The following is a 15,932-nucleotide window of genomic DNA, read 5'->3' on the forward strand; positions in this document are numbered from 1 at the left end:
CGCATTTGCACTTTATTCTTGGCTGTCCTTCTTACAAGCTCCATGGAGGTAAATGAAGAAAACCTTGATTTACTTTTAAAGTCACATAATTATTTAATGACAATGCTGAATCTACTTGTTTAGAATCTTATGGGATCATAATCTGTAATTAGTATAATAAGTGCAGATCATAATACAATGAAACAAATTTCTTTTTTTTTTTTTTGAGACGGAGTTTTGCTCTTGTTGCCCAGGCTGGAATGCAATGGCGCTATCTGGGCTCACCACAACCTCCGCTTCCTGGGTTCAAGCAATTCTCCTACCTCAGCCTCCTGAGTAGCTGGGATTACAGGCATGCGCCACCACGCCTGGCTAATTTTGTATTTTTAGTAGACATGGGGTTTCTCCATGTTGGTCAAGCTGGCCTGACCTCAGGTGATCTGCCCACCTCAGCCTCCCAAAGTGCTGGAATTACAGGCGTGAGCCACCGCACCCAGCCAAAACGAATTTCTTTCTAAGCTTCTTAGATAATTTTGAATACCCTAAGATAAATATATTTAAGTTAGTTGATCTAACATAAAGAAGTTTAAATTGTTCTTGGTAAAAATTTTCATTTCTAAAACTTTTAGTTTATTATGGTCTAAACTACTGAGGCCACCGAATTCAGATCTGAAGCACATTAAAATGAAATATTTTTAGAAGGTAATATCAGAGATAAATTCTACAACTTAATAGTCAACTTTTTATAAAGAGCATATCATGAATATGTACACACGTATGCGCTTTAAAAATCTTCTCTAAACTATATTGAATTTTTGTGCTTAAACATGATTTGTTTTTCATAAAGCACAAATTATTTGTCTCAATATTTTCTTACCACTCTGGAGTGTATTTCTTTGGCATACAATGGGAATAAAAATTCTGATTCCCCTTCCAAGCGCAGTCCATCTTTTGTTACACGCAAGTGGCCCATTCCTGCCTGTTAAAAAAAAAAAAAATGAGACAATGCATATTTTTTTATTGCTTGCTTTTTCACTCCTCTTAATATTGACTTAAATCACACATGTATTTCCATATATTGCCTACCACCTTTTCTGTATTTCTCCTAAATAGTGTATTTAAAACTTTACATCTTTAATTCAATATTCAATGTCATTAAATCTTGCATAAATACAAAGAGCTGTTTAGAAAACATATATAAAATTTCAAGAGTCATTTTATAATACTCAAGAGCCCATCACCATGTAAGAAAAAGAATCTATTTTAAAACAATTAAATTAAGGTGCAATAAAATTAATCGTTTTGAGGTGTACAGGTCTATGAGTTTTAACACATATATAGATTTGTGTAATCATCAACACAATCAGAATACAGTATAGTTCCATCACCTGCCCCAAAATACCATAAATACCATCATCTGAGTTCACTATGTAGTAAATATTTATTGAACACTTCTTAAGTGAAAAGCAAAACAGGAGGATGTAGAGGTCTGTTCAAGGTGCCTGCTCTCAAGGAGTTTACAGTCATGAAGGGTTACCAGATTGGATGGAAGACATGATTCTGGAGGTCACCAATGACTGCTGTGCCGTTAAAACTTGTGGGCATTTCCAACTTCATGCCCTTTGCATTCTCAGGGGCACTGGACCCCTTCCTCCTTGACACACTGTCCTCCTTTGGTTTCCATGATGCTGTGCTTGTTTAGTTTCCTCCTACCTCCAGAACCACATTCTCCATCTCCTAACAGGCTCATCCTCCCTACCCAGCCCTTGACTACCAGCTCCCTCAAGTTCAGTCTTAGGCCCTTTCCTGCGTTCAAGCTGTGAATTGGCTTCCATTACTATTTCAGTGTGGAGGCTTATCCATTTTTTTCCAAATTTAAAAAATTGTAGTAAAATATGTTACATACATTTTACCATCTTAACCACTTTTAAGAGTACAGATCAGTGCTATTGAGTACATTTGTGATGTTGTGTGACCATCACCACCAACCATCTCTAGAACTGCTTTCATCTTGCACAATTAAACACCGTACCCATTAAACAATTAACTCCCCGTTCTCCCCTCCACCCAACCCCCCGGCAACCACCGTTCTACTTTCTTGTTTTAAAGTTTTAATATGTAATTGAGACATTGTAACTGTACACATTTTGGGGTACAATTTGAAATATATATATATATATATATATATATGGCTATAAGGTCAGATCTTATAGCATTTCTGTCTCTGAATTTGATTATTCTAAGTACCTTATGTAAGTAGAATCATATCATATTTATCTTTTTGTGACTGACTTATTTCACTTAGCATAATGTCCTCTAGGATCATTCATATTATAGCATATCATGACATTTCTGTTTTTTTAAGGCTGAATAATATTCTACTGTGTGTACAAACCATATTTTGCTCATCCACTCATCCATTGATGGATACTCGGGTTGTTTCCATATTTTGGCCATTGTAAATAATGCTGCTATGAACACGGGTGTGCAAATATCTCTTTGATGCCCTGTCTTCAGTTCTTTCATTATATAGCCAAAAGCAGAATTGATCGATCATATGGGGATTCTATTGTTAATTTTTTGAGAACTGCCATCCTGTTTCCCATGGTAGCTATTCAATTTTATATTCTAACAGTGCACAAGAATTCCAATTTCTCCACATCCTCCCTAACACTTGGTATTTTCTGTTTGATAGTAGCCATCCACATGGAAGAATCCATTTTTATCTGTAGTTTAAATAGTCTGTTCCAAGCTTCATACCCATATATCTGATTGCCTGCCTGTCCTCCCCTTCTGACTGTCTTTTTTTTTTTTTTTTTGAGATGGAGTCTTGTACTGTCGCCCAGGCTGGAGTGCACTGGTGTGATCTCGGCTCACTGCAAACTCCGCCTCCCGGGTTCACACCATTCTCCTGCCTCAGCCTCCCGAGTAGCTGGGACTGCAGGTGCCCGCCACCACGCCCGGCTAATTTTTTGTATTTTTAGTAGAGACAGGGTTTCACCGTGTTAGCAAGGATGGTTTCGATCTCCTGACCTGGTGATCCGCCTGCTTTGGCCTCCCACTGACTGTCTTAAAAGCATCTGAATTCAACCAACTGAGCTTTGATCTTCCCATTCTTCCCCAAATAGAAAGCATTATTTAAAAAAGGAAAGCAGGACAATCCAAAAGATGAAACGAAGCAATAAGGGACATTTTACGTTGTGACAGGTGAATTTCTAGGATAGAGATATGTTACCCTGAACTGAATATTACCTGCTAGGCAATAGACTTCTACTTTCAAAGACATCATCAGTTGAAAGCCCCATTAACAAGAACCAAATTAAATATGTGATCATGCCTCGTGGTTCAATCCATAAACTATGATTCGAACTGACGTTTGGGAGTGGTGGCATTAGCAGTGTGCATGTGGAAGCCCCACACACTGCTGGGTGCAGCTACCTCCTATACTGGGTAGATAAGCTCTTCTGAGCTCTTTATTTTTTTTTCTTTATGGAGTCTCACTCTGTCTCCCAGGCTGGAGTGCAGTAGTGAAATCTTGGCTCACTGCAACCTCCACCTCCTGGGCTCAAGTGATTCTCCCACCTCAGCCTCCAGAGTAGCTGGGATTACAGGAGTGTGCCACCATGCCCGGCTAATTTTTGTATTTTGAGTGGAGATGGGGTTTCGTCATGTTGGCCAGGCTGGTCCTGAACTCCTGGCCTCAGGTGATCTGCCCACCTCAGCTTCCCAAAGTGCTGGGATTACAGGTGTGAGCCACCACGCCTGGCCTTCTGAGCTCTTTTATACATCTGATGCACTGGGAGATTTTGTTTGAAGAAAGGGCTCAGAGTCTAAAGAGGTTGACAACTACTGTTTGGGATTTTCTCATGGGATCCAGTCAAGCATTTATAATATAGTTTATAAACTTAAACCAACATTAGCAAATTATAAAAATCAATCATGTATGCATAATAAGCCACTTTTTAAAGCAAACATTTCCATTAAAGATTTTATGGCCTAGAGTTAAACAAAGCAGAATTTCAAGACTACAAATTCTGTTCCAAAAATTTGCTGCCGAATTTCTGGGTTCAAGTAAACATATGGTGGCGGTTTTCTGGACTGTATTTGTTATATCACCAAAAAACCCCTAATGTTAGTCCTAGCCTCTGTGGTAGCTAATTTACATAGATGGCCAAAGCTGACTATTCATTGTCATTTCTTTCTCTGGCTGTTACTTTCCTTATTTGAAAAACATGCAGGAAAATACTGAAGCTACTCAAAAAAAAAAAAAAAGAAAAAAAAAAGAAAAAGAAATGAGAAAGAGGGACTCATTCCCAGCTCATTTGAACAGGCAGCATTATCCTGATACCCCAACCTGGCAGAGACACAACAAAAAAGAAAACTTCAGTTCTATATCCTTGATGAACACAGATGCACAAATCTTCAACAAAATACTAGCAAATCGACTCCAGCAGAATATCAAAAAGCTAATCCACCATGATGAAGCAGGCTTTATCCCTGCAATTCAAGGTTGCTTTAACATATGCATATCAATAAATATGATTCATTACATAAACAGAACTAAAGACAAAAAGCACATGATTATCTCAATAGGTGTAGAAAAGGCTTTCAATAAAATTCAACACCCTTTCGTGTTAAAACTCTCAATAAACTAAGTACTGAAGGAATATACTTTAAAATAACGAGACATCTATGACAAACCCACAGCCAATCCCTTACTGAATGGTTAAAAGCTGGAAGCAGTCCCCTTGAAAACTGGCACAAGACAAGGAAGGAAGCCCTCTCTTAACACTCCTATTCAACATAGTGTTAGAGGTCCTGGTCAGAGCAATCAGGCAAGAGAAAGAAATAAAAGGTATCCAAATAGGAGGAGAGGAAGCCAAACTACTCCTGTATGCAGATGACATGATTCTATATTGAGAAAAACCCATAGTCTCTGCCCAAAAGCTCCTTGAGATGATAAGCAATTTCAACTAAGTTTTGGGATACAAAATCAATGTACAAAAATCAGTAGCATCCCTATACATTAACAGCACCCCTAAGCTGAGAGCCAAATCAGAAGTGCAGTCCCATTCACAATTGCCACCAAAAGAATAAAACACCTAGGAATACAGCTAACCAAGGGGTGAAAGATCCCTACAATGAGAATTATGAAATACGGCTCAAAGACATCAGAGATGACACAAACATATGGAAAATATTCCATGCTCCTGGATAGGAAGAATCAATATCATTAAAATGACCATACTGCCCAAAGCAATTTACAGATTCGATGTTATTCCTATCAAACTACCAATGACATTCTTCACAGAATTAGGAAAACTATTCTGAGGTTCATATGGAACAAAAAGAAAAGAGCCCGAATTAGCCAAGACAATACTAAGCAAAAGGAGCAAGGCTGGAGTTATCACATTGCCCAACTTCAAACTGTACTATAAGGTTACAGTAACCAAAAGAGCATGGTACTGGTACAAAAACAGACACAGACCAAAAGAACAGAATAGAGAGCCCAGAAATAAGGCCACACACCTACAGCCATCTGATCTTTGACAAAGCTGACAAGAACAAGCAAAGGGGAAATAACTGCCTATTCAATAAATGGTGCTGAGAGCTGGCTAGCCATATGCAGAAGATTGAAACTGGACCCCTTCCTTACACCATATAAAAAAATCAACTCAAGATGGATTAAAGAACTAAAAGTAAGGCTGGGTGCGGTGGCTCACGCTTGTAATCCCAGCACTTTGGGAGACCGAGGCGGGCGGATCACGAGGTCAGGAGATCGAGACCATGGTGAAACCCCGTCTCTACTAAAAATACAAAAAAATTAGCTGGGCGTGGTGGCGGGCGCCTGTAGTCCCAGCTACTCGGAGAGGCTGAGGCAGGAGAATGGCGTGAACCCGGGAGGCGGAGCTTGCAGTGAGCCGAGATTGCGCCACTGCACTCCAGCTGGGGCGACAGAGCGAGACTCCTTCTCAAAAAAAAAAAAAGAACTAAAAGTAAAACCTAAAACTATAGAAACCTTGGAGGATAAGCTAGGAAATACCATTTAGGATATAGGAACTGGCAAAAATTTCATGATAAAAACAGCAAAGCAACTGCAACAGAAGCCAAAATTGACAAATGAGACCTAATTAAACTAAAGAGCTTTTGAGCAGCAGAAGGAACTATCAACAGAATAAACAGGCAGCTGACAGAATGGGAGAAAATATTTGCAAAGTTTACATCTGACAAAAGTCTAATATCCAGAATCTACAAGGAACTTAAACATACAAATGAAGAACAAACAACCTCATTAAAAAGTGGGCAAAGGACATGAACACTTTTCGAAAGAAAACACACACGTGGCCAAAAAGCACATGAAAAAATGTTCAGTGGCATTAAATGGAAATCAAAACCACAATGAGATACAATCTCACACCAGTCAGAACGGGTATTATTAAAAAGTGAAATAGATGCTGGTAAGATTGCAGAGAAATAGCAGACACTTATATGCTGCTAGTGAGAGTGTAAACTAGTTCAAGCATGGTGGAAAGCAGTGTGGCAACTCCACAAGGAACTAAAAACAGAACTAACATTCAGCCCAGCAATCCTCCCATTACTGGATATATACCCAAAGAATAAAAATTGTTCTACTATAAAGACACATGCATGCGTTGTGTTCATTGCAGCACTATTCACAATAGCAAAGACATGGAATCAACTTAAATGTCCATCAACAGAAGACTAGATAGGCTGGGCATGGTGGCTCACACTGGGATTACAGGAACTGTAATCCCAGCACTTTGGGAGGCCAACGCAGGTGGATCATCTGAGGTTAGGAGTTCAAGGAGTTCAGCCTGGCCAACATGGTGAAAACGCATCTCTACTAAAAATACAAAAATTAGTTGGGTGTGGTGGCGCATGCCCGTAGTCCCAGCTACTCAGGGGCTGAGGCTGGAGAATTGCTTGAACTTGGGAGGTGGAGGTTGCAGTGAGCCAAGATTGTGCCACTGCACTCCAGCCTGGGTGACAGGGCAGGACCCTGTCTCAAACAAACAAAGAAACAGTAGATTGGATAAAGAAAATGTGGTACATATACACTATGGAATACTATGCAGCCATAAGAAGGAATGAGATCATGTCCTTTGCAGGAACATGGATGGAACTGGAGGCCATTAGCTTTAGCATACTAACACAGGAACAGAAGAACAAATACTGCATGTTCTCACTTATAAGTGGGAGCTAAATAATGAGAACACATGGACACATAGAGGGGAACAACAGACCCTGGGACCTAATTAAGAGTGGAGGGTGGGAGGAGGGAGAGGTTCAGAAAACAAACAAGCAAACAAAAAACTATCAGGTACTGTGCTTAATACCTGGGTGACGAAATAATCTGTAAACCAAATGCCCAAGTCACGAGTTTACCTATATAACAAACCTACACATGTATTCTTGAACCTAAAATAAAAGTTAAAATATTTTTTAAAAAGAAAAAAAAGTAGGAATTGACATAAGATGACCTGTTTCCTTTCACTTGCAAGATTCTGTTATTTTAATAAAAAATAAATCTATAAACTTCTGCAAACAACAAATCACCAAACAAATGTTTGAAATGGAAAGAAGATGCCTAGCTTTTTGTCTAGTTTTTTACAAGTCAGACAAATTCAGGTGTAATTTACAAACAATAAGATTTACCCTAAATACAATTCCATGAAATAAAGTTCACTAAATAAAATGTCCATAAGAAGTAAATGTTTCTGTGAATTTTCACAAGCTCATATAGTTGTAGAACTCATCAAGATACAGGACAGCTCTACCACCATGAAATAATGCCCTGTGGCTGGGTGCTGTGGCTCATTTTGGGAGGTCTAGGTGGGCGGACAGCTTGAGCCCAGGAGTTGAAGACCAGCCTGGGCAACATGGCAAAACCCCATCTCTACAAAAAATACAAAAATTAGTTGGGTGTGTTGGTGGGTGCCTGTAGTCTCAGGTACTCTGGAGGCTGAGCCGGGAGGATCCCTGGAGCCCAGGAGGTAGAGGCTGAAGTGAGCTGTGATTGAGCCACTGTACTTTAGCCTTGGCATTGGAGTGAGAGCTTGTCTCAAATAATAATACATAACAATACTAATGTCCCGTGCGTGCCCCTCTGCAGGCTCCTTTCTTGTTCACCACGCCCATTCCTTGGTAGCCACTGATCTCATTTCTGTCGCTGAAGCTTTGCCTATTCCAGAACATAACATAGATGGTCATGCAGTTATGTAGCCTTTCCAGACAGGCTTCTTTCACTAAAATACTACATCTGATGTCCATCCACGTGGATGTCAGTAGCTTGTTTCTTTCTATGGGTGAGTTGTATTCCATTGGTTGTGTGCCAAACAGTTTGTCCATTCAAGGACATTTGAGTTGTTTGTTGACAATTATGAGAAAAGCTGCTACAGACTTTTACATACAGTTTGTATGGCAGGTCTAACTAAGGTTAACTTTTTAAGAACAAGAACAAGAAACTCAAAATGTTGTTTTCCAAAGAGGCCACACCATTTTGCATTCTCATAAGCAGCATAGAAGAGTTATATTTGCGCATTCTTGTCAGCACTTGGTACTGCCAGGTTTTTTTTTTCCATTCTTAATAGGTGTATAATGAATTTTTTTCTTTCTGGCATTGTAATTTATTTAAAAGAATTCATCCAAATGATTATGGTCACAAACATGATTTTAACAAAAAGATTGCTCGCCTACCACATCAATGCAGGACAGATGTGGACAGGCAGCCAACACATTGTGCATTACCAAAGCTCTCCTCTTTGAGCTGCCTCAGGATGCCATCTTCATTTGGAACAAGGAGGATTCATGCCAAAATTAGGAAAAAGAGCCTTCATTTTCTTTTTCTAAATTATTCTAAAAATAAGACAAGAAGGTAGAAAAACAATGCACTGTGAAGATAAAAAGAAAAACTGAAATGATTCATTGTCCTAAAATTTGCCAGCTGCCTCATTCCGGAGAGCTTCCCACATATAAAAGGAAAAAAAAACCTCAAATTGACTTGCTGAATCCTCCTTGTTTTCCTTTTTGTTGACAGCTCAGTTTTCTTTTTTGTTGTACAACCATCACCCCTTCCAGAACTCTTTTCATCTTCCTAAACTGCAACTCTGTACCCACTAAACACTTTGCATTTCCTCCTACCCCCAGCCCCTGGTAACCACCATTCTACTTTCTGTCTCTATGAATTTGACTACTCTAGGCACCTCGTATAAGTGGAATCTGAAATATTTGTCCTTTTCCACTTATTTCACCTTATTCTAGTTCCTTTGCCTTTAAATATAAGTTTTTAAATAAGCTTGTTGATTCTACAAGCATTTGTGCTGGGATTTCAATTGGCATTGTGTTGAATATAAGTGTCAGCTTGGGAAGAATTGACATCTTAATATCAAGTATTCCAGTGCATGAACACTGTCTATTTTTCCATTTATTTAATTTAAAATGTCTTTCATCAGTGTTTTTTTTTTTTTGGTCTCCGCCTACAGATATTATACAGTTATAATACATACAGATATATTTTTCTTGGTTTTTGCATAATTATTTTATGTCTCTTGGTGACATTATAAGTGATTTTAATTTTTTTTCATATCAGCTTTCATTTAGTCAGTATTGATTTGGTATATGCTTTTTCTTTTATTTGCAAACTGTTTCAGTTCTTTTAACTGTCTCTTATAAGCAGCATAATAGATGATCTTTTTAAAAATGCAAATTGATAATGTCTTGTAGTAATAGTTTGATGTTTATAGTCACTGTAATCACTGGGTGAGTAGAACCCCCACTGCCCAGCACTGAAATCCCCCAGTGTGGGGTGTTGGAGTACAAGTGGAACAGGAAGGGCATCTGCCTGAAGGAGAGGGTGTGGCAGAGGTAGGAGAATGGAAACATGAATGGGATTGACTGAATAAGTAAATGAATGAACAGTGGGAGCCAAGCTCCTCATTGTAGGGTAAGGGAGGTACAAACATAGAAGGGAAGAAAACCAGGTTAAACCCTGTGACATTGAACACAAATTGAAATTTGTCTGAACTCACCATTTTCTATACATATATATAGATAGGCACAGAAATAAATGTTGATGTATGTAGGGATGTGTATGTGTGTGTATGACGTGTCCTTTCAGAGGGCCTGGGAGCAGAATCACAAGAGCAGTGAGCATATCTGGCTCTGGACTCATTCTCCACTAAAAGGAGGAAGGGCTCCTTGGAGAAACAGCTAATTCCAGGGCTGGAGTAAGGAAAGGACAAGGTGAGCATGGAAGATCTTGTGTCAGAAAGGAAGGGCTCAAAGAGTGTTATGGACAGTGAAATGACAGAAAAGCCTGTTCAGAAGGGCTCCCACAAGCCAAATCAGAGAAAGTCAGAGCATCAAAATAAATGTCAGTAAAAGACTATGAGAGCCCATTGGATAAAATTAGAAATTATGAGTCCATGGGGATGTGCATAAATTAATGAATAAATTGAAAGGTGCATGAAGAACAAGATACTTAAGTAGTTTCAAACTACCTCCTCACGAAACAATTATAATTGTAAGTGGGAAACTCATAATTTTACAGTGAAGCCTGGCCCTTTAATCAACTGGTGAAAGTGATGAATAATACAAAATAATGTTTCAATTTCAGGACCCTTAATGTAATCACATATGCAAACGTAATGTAATGTAATCACATTGCACCCTTTGGCCATGGAAGGTAACATTTGGGTGTTAGGATGTGGACTTTGGGTGTTAGGATGTGGACATCTTTGGGGAATCACCATTCAACCTACCAACACTCACTCACTGAGGATGAGGTGGTGGAAGCTGCTGAGGTTTTTGTCAAACTTCCATGAGTGTTTACACCAGCTGGGATCTAGTTGAAGTGCAGACACTGATTCAGTGGATCTGGGGTGGGAACTGAGATTGTACATTTCTCATGAGCTCATAGTGGGTGATGCTGCTGCTCCAGGGACCATGCTCACTGGCCAGAGCATAGCAATGGTTCAGAACCTTGACTGCACATTGGAAGCGCCTGGAGAGCTGTAAGAATCAGACACCTGGGCCCTACTCTCAGAGGTTGAAATGAAATTACTCTATTGTATGATCTGGGCATTGGGAATTTATGAAGCTTCCAGGTAATTCTATGGTGTAGCTAGGGTTGACAACCTTGAGTATTGTGTAAGAATTTTCTATGGCCTGTGTCTGGCTTAGTAGGAAAAAATGTACTCAGTAGTTAGCAGTGCTTGCATTGGCGTGTGGGGTGTGTGTGTGTGTGTGTGTGTGTGTGTGTCCTGTTTGGGGTTGGAATTTGGGGTTGGTGGGAGATTTCCATTCTGGTGCATTTGCCCATGTAGTGTAGGCTCATTCTGGGCTAGAAGTAAAGACAAATGAGATCTAATTTTTCCAAACATTTCACATATTGTGCTCTGTGCTGGGGGCCCATTCCACCAGCACTTGCCCCCTCCTCTGTATTATGCGCATCTAGTGCTGTGCCTGGAACATTGTAAATGCTTGTTGAATTCTACTGTATTAGACTAAATCCCCATTTGGAGGCATTCATACTTTGGCAGGAGAAAGAAAGAATGATAACAACTGTAGTAGATGTGTATACTATAATGTAGAAAACAGTGTGGAATGGGAGGAGCCTGTAGTTGCACCTTATTAGAGTGGCTCTTCAACTAACACATATGTAGGAGTAAAACCTCAGAAAATATTGGAATTCTTGGGTTTTGTAATTACAACAAAATCAAATACAATTGAAAATTACCTGATTGAAGCTACTTCAATCTGTATAGACTGACTCAGAAACAGGCAAGATCTGTTATTATCGTGCAGGCTTCCTACTGTTCCAGTCACATACATAGAAAATGGAAACCACTAAAACGTCCTATTAGATACCAGCATGATGCATACATGCCTGACCTAAACAAAAGTTAGATCCACAACACCTTTGATTGCATCTCCCTCTTATCTTTTTTTTTGAGATGTAGTCTTGCTCTGTCACCCAGGCTGGAGTGCAATGGCGTGATCTCAGCTCACTGCAACCTCCACCTCCTGGGTTCAAGTGATTCTCCTGCCTCAGCCTTCTGAGTAGCTGGGATTACAGGCACCCACCACCACGCCTGGCTAATTTTTGTATTTTTAGTAGAGATGGGGTTTCACCATGTTGGTCAGGCTGGTCTTGAACTCCTGACCTCATGATCCACCCGCCTTGGCCTCCCAAAGTGCTGGGATTACAGGTATGAGCCACCACGCCCAGCCCCTCCTATCTTTAAGTGGCAACAAAATATGTGAGGCAAAACCATAAGCTATGTCAATGCTCTAAAGACCAAAAATGGAAATTTCTATATTTTTCCTATTATCTGAAACTTGACTATTTTTCTATTAACAAGTAATTTCTTAGAAATAATAGAACTTAATATATACATTTTCACTGTTCAACTAGTCTTTACAATTTTATTGTTTTTAACTTAATGCATTTGTGATAATTTAAAGTCAGTGGCAGGGAACAAAAGTAATAATGTAAAATTAATTTTTCAAATATTAGCCTAATTTATCAGCCATTATTAGTCTAAATGCTTTAGATTTAAACTTTTTCATTTATAGGTGGAGACTGTAGCAGCATAAAATATGGGCGTCTATTTGTACTTTTTTTTTTTCTTTTTGAGACGGAGTCTGGCTCTGTCGCCCAGGCTGGAGTGCAATGGCATGATCTCGGCTCACTGCAAGCTCCACCTCCCGGGCTCACGCCATTCTCCTGCCTCAGCCTCCCAAATAGCTGGGACTACAGGCACCCACCACCACGCCCAGCTAATTTTTTGTATTTTTAATAGAGACAGGGTTTCACCATGTTAGCCAGGATGGTCTCTATCTCCTGACCTCGTGATCCACCCGCCGTGGCCTCCCAAAGTGCTGGGATTACAGGTGTGAGCTACTGCGCCCAGCCTATTTGTACTCTTATTCTGGGCCCCCAAAATGTTAAGAAGAGAAGCCCATTCTGAATAAGGAGTTAAGTCATAAAAAATAGGAAGAACATACACATTTTAAAAAAGAGATAATAATATAAAAAATGCCCACGGAAGGTTCAAAGTATAAGAAACGCTTTCCTTTCTATTTATTTATTTATTTAGAGACAGACTGTTGCTCTGTCACTGCGCTCTGTTGGAGTGCAGTGGCATGATCTCAGCCCACTGCAGCCTCCGCCTTCTGCGTTCAAGCGAGTCTTGTGCCTCAGTTTCCTGAGTAGCTGAGACTACAGGCACATGCCATCTATGCCTGGCTAATTTTTTGTATTTTTAGTAGAGACAGAGTTTCACCATGTTGGCCAGAGTGGTCTCAAACTCCTGGCCTCAAGTGATCTGCCCACCTCAGCCTCCCTAAGTGCTAGAATTACAGGCATGAGCCACTGCGCCTGGCCAAGAAATGCTTTTCTTAATCAGAAGGGGGAAAGAACATTCTTGTAAAAAAAAAAGTGCTGATTGAATTAGATACCTATATGGAAATCAATGAATCTTAATCTCTCTCACATCATGCATAAAAATTAATTCAATATGGATTGCACATAGAAATGTAAAAATAAAACAAACTTTTAGAAAAGGACAAAGAACATCTGCATGTCTGTGAAGAAGGCAAACATTTCTTAAAGAGGGCACAGAAAACCACTTTAAGAACATCACTTTGTCAAAGGACACATTTAATAGAGTAATGAGACAATCCACAGAGTGGAAGAAGATGTTGCAATACGTGTACCTAAGACTAGCATCCTGAATACATAGAATACTCCTTCAAAAACGTAAGACAACAGATAGACAATCGACGGCCCTTCATAAGAAAGAGTATCCAAAAATCTGATATATGGGGAAACATCTAGGCCAAAACTACAAGGAGGCAGATTTAGGCTAAACTTAATTTAACAACACTTAATACATGATAGATACTCAAACTTACCATCTTCCACTTCAGCGATCCCTCCTTAGTGCTCCCTAAATCATTTCCCTGAAAACTAATCGAACAAGTTATTTCCCTCTTTAAAAGTCTCCAATGGCTTTCAGTCAGTGCACAGGATAATATATGAATGGGTACACTAGGGCATACATAATTCTTACATCTGGTCCCTGACTATTTCCACAGGTTCCCCTGTCCTTTGTTGAACTCTTAGCCACAGGAAACTTCTCGCTCAGCAACCTCTTGTTCTCTGTATACAGCATCCTCAAATCATCTAAGTCCTGTGTGCAGCCTTTCCTAACCTCCTTAAACCATTTTGAGTCCTTCATAGGATCCCTACAAAGGTTTGATCTCATCTCTCATATAAGCCTCACCACATTGTGCTACATGTACGTAAACTTCTATTCCACAATGGGTTTTGTAAATAGTATCTGTATTTGTAGCACTTAGCACTGTGCCTTATACATCGTAGAACCTAAGAAAACTGTGTTCAGTGACTGAATGGCCCTGGCAGCTCTAAGATCCACCATAGACAGCACAGTGCTTATATTAGGTGCTCAGTATATATTTTTTTAAATTAATGGGTTAATAATTGGCATTGCTTCAGAATTCACAGGCCTAAGATGATAAATAGTGTATAGTAAGTGACTTTGCATTTTAGTTTGTGTTATATAGTTCTAATTCAAAAAAACTTTTAACTTGCGCTTTCGTAACTTCACACCAACAATTCCTAGGTAACATATAATTATATCAAACCCATTTTCTTTATCTTTAATTATCCTAATAACTATTCTTTTCTTACTTCAGGGTTTCATGTTTTTAGTCACTTCTGGTAGTTTTCTAAACTTTCATTTCTTGCTAGAATGTTAGTAACGATTTTAGGCATCAGATGTAAGTTGCAGTTTATAAAATTCTTTTCCTTGTAAAAGGAATAATGATTGCATGCATGAATGCTCACACATTTTAAATCTGACTACATCCTAAAACATTGCTGTGGATGAATAACATAATTTTCTCCTTCAATGATACGATTTTTATAAAATTTCCTCTCAATGTTACAGTGATCCTGGTTGTTCATATTGCAGACAGGGAATTCCTAGGATTTAGCGGTAAGGTTAAAGCATATTTTCTATAAAGATAGATTCTGAAAATAGTCAGTGATTGATTTGTCTTATCTATCTTCTAATACCCACAAAGAGACTCACTCACTCCCCTTTCCGTAGCAATTTCAATATTTTGTGAGATTTTTACCTGTGTTTATTCTGAATCATGCAGAAGACTGGACATGAATTTTCTTGTTGTTTAAGCGTAAGAAAGGATAAAGATTGGTGGAGTTGATCATCTAAATTGTGAGGAGTGGGAATTTGTGACTCTAGAAATATGCACAGAAATAAATTTGTCAATTTATTTATTGAGCTTATATTTCATTTAATGAAATTGCTATTTCTCAGAATGTCACTGTAGAGAATAATTTAATTTCAACTGAATGATATCTTCTAATTGACTCTCAGAAAAAGTCAAAAATATATTCTTTTATTTATTTTTTTTGTTTATTTACTTATTTATTTTGGGATGGAGTTTCGCTTGTTGCCCAGGCTGGAGCACAATGGTGCGATTTCGGCTCATTGCAACCTCCTCCTCCCTGGCTCAAGCAATTCTCCTGCCTTAACCTCTCAAGTAGCTGGGATTACAGGTATGCATCACCCGCCCGGCTAATTCTGTATTTTTAGTAGAGACGGGTTTCTCCATGTTGGTCAGGCTGGTCTCAAACTCCCGACCTCAGGTGATCTGCCCACCTCGGCCTCCCAAAGTGCTGGGATTACAGACGTGAGCCACTGCGCCCAGCCATATTGTTTTATTTTTAATTGATAAATATTGGCCTGGCACGGTAGCTTACCCCTGTAATCGCAGCACTTTGGGAGGCCGAGGTGGGCAGATCACGAGGTCAGGAGATCCAGACCATCCTGGCTAACATGGTGAAACCATGTCTCTACTAAAAATACAGAAAAAAAAAAAAA

At 39.3% G+C, this 15,932-nt stretch overlaps 1 protein-coding gene across 7 annotated transcripts in view; it reads right to left on the reverse strand.

Moving 5' to 3' along the window:
* Window positions 1–15,932, reverse strand: part of SGCG (sarcoglycan gamma) — a 216,857-nt gene that overhangs the window by 137,338 nt on the left and 63,587 nt on the right. For all 7 annotated transcript variants that reach the window (XM_058437777.1, XM_032755115.2, XM_058437771.1 and 4 more), the window contains one exon: window positions 857–958. In XM_058437777.1, the coding sequence (XP_058293760.1) occupies window positions 857–958 (102 nt within the window). The remainder of the gene's footprint in view (window positions 1–856; window positions 959–15,932) is intronic.

Source organism: Hylobates moloch, unplaced genomic scaffold (assembly GCF_009828535.3).
Source record: "Hylobates moloch isolate HMO894 unplaced genomic scaffold, HMol_V3 SCAFFOLD_4, whole genome shotgun sequence".
Classification (NCBI taxonomy): Eukaryota; Metazoa; Chordata; class Mammalia; order Primates; family Hylobatidae; genus Hylobates; species Hylobates moloch.